General features: G+C 39.4%; 1 protein-coding gene across 3 annotated transcripts in view; it reads right to left on the reverse strand.

Moving 5' to 3' along the window:
• The window catches only part of MEIKIN (meiotic kinetochore factor), a 160916-nt gene extending 157442 nt beyond the window's left edge, over positions 1–3474 (reverse strand). Inside the window, exon 1 of one of the 3 annotated variants that reach the window (XM_072629978.1) lies at positions 3207–3474. In XM_072629978.1, coding sequence (XP_072486079.1) covers positions 3207–3333 — 127 coding nt within the window. In that variant the 5' untranslated portion in view covers positions 3334–3474. The remainder of the gene's footprint in view (positions 1–3206) is intronic. The other 2 variants (XM_072629976.1, XM_072629977.1) reach the window with 2 other exon arrangements.
• Positions 3475–10438: the final 6964 nt, after the last annotated feature.

Here is a 10438-nt window from a genome sequence, read left to right on the forward strand (position 1 = left end):
CTTCACTCCTGTTCCCCCCACACTAACTCTGGTTCTGCACCCCACTGTGAGACAATCAACTTGGAGTCTTCCTACAGGACCCAGGCATATACACTCACCTTGCCTCAGCGTGTTAAGCCCTCCTGGTCAGGAAGTGAGGAAGATTTCTATTTGCAAATGTTTTCCTCTCTCTGAATTTAAACTTCTCTTTAATCCCTGACACACCTGCCTCTGGCCTGCTCTGTTCAGTTCTGGCCATTTCCAGGTTAGAGGTCAGTTTTGGTTCAGTTGATACTATTTACCTCCTTGGTAATCTTTAAGTCCCAACTAAAATTCCACCTTCTACAGGAAGCCTTCCCCAACCCCTCTTAATTCCAGTGCCTTCCCTCTGTAAATCATTTCCTTTTTATCCTGTATATAATTTGCTTTGTATATATTTGTTTGCATGCTGTCTCCCCAATTAGATCGCAAACTCTTTAGGGGCAGGGATTGTTTCTTGTCTCTTTTTGTATCCTCAGCACTTAGTATGCTTAATAAATGCTTATTGATTGATTGAAGGCAATAAATTGTACTTACCCTTTCACTCACAGATAACACACAACTCGGCCTATATCTCAAAGAACTTAAAGAAAGAATAAAAGTATGACATAGAGCTAAGAGGGGCAAGAAAAGCTCAAGAAAGAAAAATGAATTCTGGTTGACAATTTGGGGAAAAGAAAAAAGAAAAGAGAATAGATAGGGTCATTATTTAAGGGAAGAAGTGATGATGGTAACCAACAACTAGGAGAAAGCAGAGGTGTCATACTTTGCTTTTGTTACTTGACCAAGAATGACCATGGCAATGGAAATGACCAAACAAAAATGTTTAGCACAGAACTGATATATGAGCTAAGTAAGAAGAGAGAAAAAGAGGAAAAGACCTACTTGTCCTTCATGAATTCAAGTCACTTGGCTCAAATGAGTTTTTATACATTTGAATACTGAAAGAACTGGCAGTTAAGATTGCTAAGCCACTGTCAGTGATCAATAAATCTTGGAAACTGTGAGAAGAACTACAGTACTGGAAAGGGGCAAATGGTTCAAGTTTTCAAGAGGGAAGAGAAAAGAATATGCAAATTCTAGACCAGTGGGGCTTTACCTGAATTTCCAGTACAATTCTAGAATACATAATTAAAGGTGAACAGCTAGGAAAGGAAGCGACTATTACCAAGATTCGGTGTGGTTTCATCAAGGATAGGTCATGACAAACTAAACTACACATTTTTGGGGAACAAATTTACTGAACTAGTAGATTAGAAAATTGTGGATTTATCTAGGTTTTGTTAAAACATACTATTATCATTTTTAAAAAAGATAAGAGAAATGTTTTCAGATGATAATACCAGTATATGGATTTGGTACTGGCTAAATGACCAGAAATGCAAAGAACAGACTTAATGGTTCAATGCCAATTTAACAGGAAGTCTCCATGAGTGTGCTAGGGATCTCTGTTTGGTCCTATGCTTCTGTGCTATTTGATATTTTTATGAAATATTTGGAAAAAAAAGTACAGATAGCATGCTAATTCAATTTTCAAATGTCACAAAGCTGGATGTGATACCTAATATACTCAGTTGAGAGTCAGAATCCAAAAAGATATTGACAGGGTAGAGCACTGGTTTGAATCTAAGAAGGCAAAATTCAATAGGAATAAATAAATCTTATATTTGAGTTCAAAAAATCAACTTCACAAATATAGGATGGGAGAACGTATCATTAGAAGACTTTATATGAAAAAGATGATTTATTGAATTGCAATCTCATTAAGAGTGAGCAATATGAAAGGCAATACAAAAAGAGCTTCATAGAGAGACATTCCAGAAAGTGGTGATAGTCTCTGTACTTTGCCCTCGTCACACATCTGGAGTATTGTTTTCAGTTCTGGGAGCCACAAATTAAGGGTATCTTGATGAATTGGAGAGAATCCATAGCAAGATAACCAGAATGATGGCACCTGAATTCAAGTCACATGAACATTAGAAGGGAATTGAGTTTTGAGAGAGAGAGAGAGAGAGAGAGAGAGAGAGAGAAAGAAAGAGAGAGAGAGAGAGAGAGAGAGAGAGAGAGAGAGAGAGAGAGAGAGAGAGAGAGAGAGGGAGAGAGAGGAGGGAGAGAATGGAGAGAAGACAATGAAGAAGACGATGACCTTTCGCTTCTTTGATCCTAGAACTTAGGGCAGCTCCAGAAAAAAAATGATCAATAAACATTCGTTGGGCATCTTAGTCTGTAGAAGAGAACTTTTCTGGGGATAGATTGTCTTCAAGTATCTCAAGGGGCTGTCATGTCTATCTAAGAATTAGATTTGTTATGTTTGACCCCAAAGGGCCAGGAAGGAACAAAGATGGACTTTGCAAACAGGGAAATTTGGACTTGATTTTAGGAAACGGGCACAGCTTTATAACCAACTATAACTATCCAAAAGTGTAATGGTATTAAGGGATGATGACTTTTCTCTCACCACAGGTCTTCAAGAAGAATGTAGATGATTGCTTAGCTATAGTGTAGAGGATATACTTTTCTTGGGGGTGGGGTAGGCAGGAAGAGATGAACTGAAGGGCTGTTGAAGTCCTCTCCAATTCTAAAATTCTCCGAGAAACAAAGAAAACATGAGGAGAAGAACGATGAAGGGAAAAGGAGGGAGAAAAGGGGAGGAGAGCAGGTGAAAAGGTAGGAGGGGAAAGATAAGAAAATGGAGGAGGAAAAGGAGAACAGGGAAAAGGAGGAAGAGGGACGGAAATTACGAAGGCTAAGAAATGGGAAGGAGAAAGGGAAAGAAAAAAAGGGAAGAAGCAGGGGAGCGGGAGGGAGAAAAGATGGAGGTGAGGATGAGGACGGAGAAAGAAGACAAAAGAGGGAGGAATGGGAAAGAGAAAAGGGAGGGATGGAAGGAGGAAAGGTGAAGGGCAGAGAGAAGAAAAGGGAGCAAGGGAGGAGAGTAAAGGAAAAGGGAGAAGCAGGGAGACTGGGAAGGAGGAGAGGGGAAGAGTGGGAGATGAGAAGAGGGGAAGGAGGACGGCCTTGGGGGGTGGGGTGGGGGCACTGGCTTGGCCAGAGGCAGGGCCAAGTCGCTCCCGCCTTTCTCCGCAGACTGGAGGCTTTCACCCGGGTTCCGTGGCATTGGCCGGTTTCGTGTCCCGGGAGGTCAGGGGCGGTCTCTATCCTTACCCCCTGGGGTCGAGCGGGCCTACCTCGGAAGGGCGCGTCGCGGGGCTGGGGCTCAGGGAAGCCGCGGCTGGGCCCGGGCGGTGGCGGGGTGTAGTTCAGTCTTCTCCCGGGCCGCCTCGGATGCCGGACGTACGTGCGCTGCGGCAACATGTCGGACTCCGGGGGAGGCTCCAGGCTGGACGCTCGGACCCTCTGCGGCACCCAGTGCCGGAGGGAGGCCTGGGAGGGGCTGTCTGGAGCTCCACCTCAGGGCCCAGCCGCCCACGCACCTACTCAGCACCCGCCTCACCACTCCCAGGCCCAAGCTGGCCTTTCTCCCTCCCCTCCCCCAGCCTCCCATCTCTACACTGGGGTCCTCGAGGAAGCCTTAGTCCCGGCCGGGCTGCTAGCTACTTGCATTTCACACCTTGGGACGTCCAACAGAAATGGGGCCTTCCGGAAAGGAGGGTGATTGTAGAGTGGAGATAGACTGATTGGGTCTTGGCTTGGGTGTGTAGGGTTTGAGATGCTCATGCAACTTCTGGGTGGAAAGGTCAGACACAGGGAGTGAACAATTGATGTTCCACACAAATTAGGGTAGAATTCAATTCTATTCAACATCTGTTTACTACAAGTCTAGTAGTATATGCAGAGCACTGTACTGGAGAAGGATTTGGATGTCATCGGCAAAGAGATGATTATTAAATGCACCTGAGTTGAGCAGAGGACTAGAGAGGGTGTAGTTAGAGGAAAGATGAGGGTCTGGAAAAGAAACTTGGAAGATAGTCATGCTAAGTCTGAGGCAGGATGACCTAGCAAATTAGGCTGGGAAAAGAGTGGTGGGGTAGTGGGCTTCACACTGACAATTACTGGATGTCTAACTACAGGCGTATAACTGCTGAGGAAAAGTAGTATTATGACACTGTATTATATTCCTCTCTAATCCATAATTTCCCCCATTTTATCAGACTCCACTTCTCAGTTTAGCTCACCGGGCAGTTACTAAAGGCCTTGATCTAGTAATGGGATCACCCCAAGCCTGTAACACACCTGTTCTTTAACCACCTTGGGCTGCCACTGCCCAAGTGGGATGCTTGTTATAAAGAGTGAACCAGCTTGGGCTAGGCCCTCCCCAAGGGTTGACTCTACTGTCCTTGCTTCTCCTTTCCAAAGTTGGGAGTGAGCTGATCTCCAAGGGGGAGTCCAAGCCAGAAGGAGGGACTTGATTGAAATGGGTTTTGTTTTTCTAGCTAATATTGCCAGAGGTAGCTGGGTCTCATAAAGCAATGAGCATTCCTTAAGTGTCAGAGCAGTTACATAGTGAAGTGCATGGAGTGCTAGGCCAGGAGTCAGGAAGGCTCATTTTCTTGACTCAGACACTAGCTTTGTGACCCTGGGCAAATCGCTTAACCCTGTTTGCTTCAGTTTCCTCATCTATAAAGTGAATTGGAGAAGGAAATAACTTCAGTTATTTGCCATGAAAGCACCAAATGGAGTCATAGTCAGACAAGACTAAAAATGACTGGATAGCAAGCAAAAACAAGGAAGAGAGGGGTATACACCTGCAGGTCAGCCCACTTCCCCCCAGCTACAGATTAATCCCATCACTTGAGGATTATTCCCACCTCCCAATCCACCCCTCCCAACCCACCCACCTGTCTGCCATTTGGGATGGTCTAGCCTTTGCTAGGAGAGGTTCAAATGGTGTAGTCAAGTCAATCAGAAAGAAGACACACCTGGGTTTGAAAGACCTTGTCAGGCCTCCCTCTGGATCTCTGGTCATCCAGTAAGACCCTTGACTCAATTTATTGGTTACTGCTCACCTAACTAATTAATTGATGGTGTTTAAGTCCTTGGCTTTTGCTGAGGTGCCAGTGTGACCATTTTACTAACAGTGTACTAGTCCCTGTTATTAAAATATTTTGCCTTAGAGAAAACTGTACCTCAGCATAAGTTTTTACTAGCTACATAGCTAGCATTTATATGGACTTAATATATGACAGGTACTGTGCTAAGTACTTTACAATTTTTATCTCATTTGAGCCTCACACCTGGGACTAGGTGATATTATTAATCCCCATTTTATAGAGGAGGAAATTGAGGAAAACAGGTTAAGTGGCTTGCCCAGAGTAACAAAGCCAGTAAGTGTTGGAGACTGGATTTGAATTCAGGTCTTCCTGACTCCATGTCTGGAGCTGAATCCACTGTGTCACCTAGCTTAGTTTTTTCATTTATAAAATTGGAATCATAATGACCTCATAGAGTTGTTGTAAGGACATGAATATGGAATACTTTGTAAAACCATAAAGTTCTGTATAAATCTCAGATGACAAATGTCCTAAAAGGGGGAGGAGGTGTCAATTGCTGCAGAGAAAGTAAGAAGTATAAGAACTTAGAAAAAAAACCACATCAAGTTTGGCATAAAAGAAATTGTTGGTAACTTTGCAAAAAATAGTTTCTGAATAAGGACAGTATAAAAAATTAGGTTGTGAGAGGTTGAGAAGTAGTGGTCAGTAAAGTAGGAGCAGTGAATGTAGACTATTAAAAGTTTGGCAATGAAAAGGTGGAAACATTGAGGACAATAATTTGAGGGGATGTCAGGTCCATAAGAAGTTGTTTGGTTTTTTTTTAACTCCCCTTAGTTATATAGATGTGTTGCTGATTTTTAAGGGTTTATTTGGAGCCTGCAATTTTGATGAAGCTATTGTCCCAATTAATATCTTTGTTGATTCCCTAGGATTTTCTGTCATTGTTGTGGCTCAGTCATTTAGCCTTGTTTGACTCTTTGTGACCCCATGGACCATAGCATCCCAGGCCCTTCTATCCTCCACTATCTCCTGGAGTGTGTCCAAGTTCATGTTCTGTGTTTTCATGACGCTATCTATCCATCTCATCTTATGATGTCCCCTTTTCCTTTTGCCTTCAATCTTTCCAAATGTCAGGGTCTTTTCCAGTGAGTCCCATCTTCTCAAGATGTGGCCAAAGTATTTAAGCTTTAGTTCCTGAGTTTGATGTTCCAATGAATAGCTTGAATTAATTTCTTTAATTATTGACTGATTTGATCTCCTTGCTGTCCAAGGGAATCAAAAATCTTCTCCAACATCACAATTTGAAAGCATCACATTTGCAGCATTCAGCTTTCCTTACAATTCAATTCACAGCCATACATTGCTACTGGAAAAATCATTATTTTGACTATACAAAGTATACAGAACTTTGTCAGCAAGGTGATGTCTCTGCTTTTTAACATGTTGTCCAGATTTGTCATAGCTTTCTTTTCAAGGCATAAGTATCTTAATCTCGTGGCTATAATCAACATCTGCAATGAATGAACAAGAATTTTAAGTCTAACACTACTTACATTACTTCATCCTCTGTTTGCCAGGAAGTGATGGGTCCAATTGCAAAGATCTTAGTTGTTTTTTTTATGTTAAGCTTCAAGCTAGGTTTTACACTCCCCTCTTTCACCCTTATCAAGAGGCTTCTTAATTTTTCTTCACTTTCTGCCATCAGTGTCATATCATCTGCATTATCTGAGATAGTTGATATTTCTTCCAGCAAACTTAATTTTGACTTTTGATTAATCCAGCCTGGCATTTCCCATGATGTACTCTACATACCAGTTAAATAAATAAGGTGACAACACACAACCTTGTTATACTCCTTTTCCAGTCTTAAACCAATCAGTTGTTCCATGTTTGGTTCTAACTGTTGCTTCTTAACCTGCATACAGGTTCTTCAGGAGACAAGTAAGATGATCTGGTACTCTCATCTCTTTGAGGACTTGCCAAATTATATTGTTATCCACACAGTCAATCCACACAGTTATAGTCAATGAAGGAGAAGTTGAAGTTTTTTTGGAACTCCCTTGCTTTCTCCACAATCCAGCGATTGTTGGGTGATTTGATCTCTAGTTCCTCTGTGTCTTCAAAAACCAGCCTACTCTTCTTTAATTCTTGGTTCACATATTACTGAAGCCTAACTTGCAGAATCTTAAGTATGATCTATCTGGCATGTGAAATGAGCACAACTGCCTTGAGAAGCTCAATGGAACTATGAGCTATGTCACGTAGGGTAACATGACAGGTCAAAATGGAAAGTTCTGACAAAAGGTAACCCATTGGGGAAGGAAATAGCAAACCACTCCAGTATCTGTGCCAATAGAACCCCATGGATAGTATTAAAATGATAAAACAGATGACATTGAATGATGAATCCCTCAGGTCTGAAGGTGTCCAGTATGCTACTGGGGAAGAGTGGAGGACAACAAGTAGCTCCAGTACTAAGGAAACAGCTGAGCCAAAGTAGAAAGGAAGATTGGCTGTGGATATATTTTGTGACAGAAGAGAAGTTTGATTCTGTAAAGATCAATATTCCATAGGAAAATGGAATGTAAGATCTATGAACCAAGATAAGCTGGATGTGATTAAATACTTTATAAACCACAATGTGATGAACAGATAAGAATTTTATCCCCTATTTACCTGTCTTCATGTTTTTATTTTTTTCTTGTCTTATTGTTATTGCTAGCATTTCCAGAACTTTATGTAGTTCTGGAAAAAAAATAGTGGGGAAAATGGACATCCTTACTTTATTCTTTTATTTATTTGGAAAGGTTCTAGTATATCCTCATTGCATATGAAGCTTAATTTTGGTTTTATATGGATACATTTTATTTTATTAATAAAGGTTTCATTATGCCTATACTCTGTAGTTTTGTTTTTTGTTCTTTAGCATAAATAAGTGTTGCTCTTTGCCAAGTGTTCTAAGCATGTTTGCCAAGAGTGTTCCTCTTTTCTGCATCTATTGAAAAAATGATAGTTTTGGATTTTTTATTAATATGTTGAATTAAATTGATTTCTTCCTTTTATTCAACAATCTTTGAATCCCTGGTATAAATCCAACTGCTTTATGATAATTTCTTGGATGAGTTCTTGTTGCTTGTTTGACAGGATTTTATTTAAAAATTTTCAATCTACAATCATTTAATGATATTGGTTAATAGTTCTCCTGTGCTTTATTCTTCCCTGGCTTAAGCATTAAAACTTTGTCACATAAAAGGAATCTGATGGGATGCTTTCTTTCTCAGTTTTTGAGAATAATTTGTGTAGTATTGGTCCAAATTGTTTGTTAAGCATTTGGTAGCATTCTCCTGTGAATCCCTCATAACGAGTTCCACCCCACCCTTTGGTGTTCTTTTATGGCTAATTCTATTACCTTTTCTGGAATGTATTATTTAAGAACTCTATTCAATCTTCTTTTAATTTAGATAGTTTATATTTATAAAGGCATTCCTCTATCACTTTTGTGTTTTCAGTTTTGTTGGTATACATTTGTACAGGTCCTAACACTTATTTGTGTTTTTTCCAGTTTTGTTGTGATTTCACCTTGTTTGTTTAGTTTTATTCACTTGCTTGTCTGCCCTCTTTTTATTTAGATAGATTAAAATTGTATTAACTTTTGTTAGTCTTTTTAAAAAAAGGAACCAATATTTAGTTTTATTGATCATTTCTACAGGCTACTTTTTGTTTTCATTATATCTCTAATTGTTAATACCTTCTTTTTCATGCTCATTTTGCATTTATTTGTTGACTTGCTACATTTTTTAAAGTGTTTATTCAATTTACTAATCCTTTCCTTTTCTATTTTGTTGATGTATGTTGGTTAGGGATGTGATTTTTCCTGCTGGAGGATTGCTTTAGTTGAATCTCTGAAATTTTGATATATTACTTCATCACTTTCCTTTTCTTTCACATAAATGCTAATTATTTCTTTGATTCGTTTTTTAATCTAATCATTAATTAGAATTTCACTGTTAAGTCTCCATTTGACTCTGAGTCTTTTGTTGGTGCTTCCTGAATTGATTACTATTTTTATTGTGTTAAATTATTGTTGTTTGTAATATCTCTGTGTCCTAATGCCTGATCACTTTTTTTTTTAGTTCCACGTGGTGCTGGGAAAGAAAAAAAATAATAACTAGAATTTTAGAAACCCATTAATATTTGCAAAGCATTTTAAAAGTTTCTCATTTTGTCTTCACAACAAATATCTTATTTTATCCTCACAACAACCCTAGGGAGTAGATACTATTATTGTACACGTTTTACAGATGAGGAACCTGAGGCATACAGACTTTAAGTGACTTGCCATAGTCAGACAGCTAGGCTGAATTAGAATGCAAGTCTTTATGACTCCAGGTCCAGGGCTCTAGTCACTATAGCTAGCTAAAAAAAAGAATACATATATTCTTTTGCAGTTCCATGAAGAACACGCTATAGATCTTTTACCTCTAATTTCTTTGGCAATGTATTAAATTCTCTATTTTTCCTTTTGTTTGTTAGACTTCTCTAAAACCAAGAGGACATTGACATCTAACTCTATTGGATTGCCTTCTATGTCCTAGTTAATTTTTCCTTTATAAATTTATATATGGCATTTGAAGCATAGTAATTTAATACTGATATTAGTTTGCTGTATGACTCCTTTCAACATATTTTCCTTGTTTATACCTTTTTGTGTTGTGAATATTTGCTTTTGCTTTGTCTGATAGCATGACTTTTTGGAAGTCACTTGATACACAGTAAAAAAAAAAAATCATGCCCTCATTTTTATTCTGTGTATGTCTTTGAATTTAGGTGTGTTTCTTTCTTTCTTTCTTTCTTTCTTTCTTTCTTTCTTTCTTTCTTTCTTTCTTTCTTTCTTTCTTTCTTTCTTTCTTTTTTAAAATTATTTATTTATTTTTAGTTTTCAACATTCATTTCCACAAGATTTTGAGTTCCAAATTTTCTCTCCATCTCTTCCCTCCTCCCACCCCAAGACACAGTGCATTCTGATTACCTCTTCCCTCAATCTGCCCTCTCTTCTATCACACCCCTCCCTTCCCTTATCCCCATCTCCTCTCTTTTCTTGTAGGGCAAGATAGATTTCTATACCCCATTACTTGTACTTCTTATTTCCCAGTTGCATGTAAAAACAATTTTCAACATTCATTCCTAAATCTTTGAGTTCCAACTTCTCTCCCTTCCTCCCTCTCCACACATCCCCACTGAGGAGGCAAGCAATTCAGTATAGGCCATACATGTGTTGTTATGCAAAAGACTTCCATAATAGTCACGTAGCAAAAGACTAACTATATTTCCCTCCATCCTATCCTGTCCCCCATTTATTCTATTCCCTCTTTTTGTCCTTATCCCTCCCCAAAAGGGTTTACTTCTAATCACTCCCTCTTCACATCTGCCCTCCCTTCTATCATCACCCCCAAAAACCCACTTCTCCC

This window comes from Notamacropus eugenii, chromosome 1, assembly GCF_028372415.1.
Source record: "Notamacropus eugenii isolate mMacEug1 chromosome 1, mMacEug1.pri_v2, whole genome shotgun sequence".
NCBI classification, from domain to species: domain Eukaryota; kingdom Metazoa; phylum Chordata; class Mammalia; order Diprotodontia; family Macropodidae; genus Notamacropus; species Notamacropus eugenii.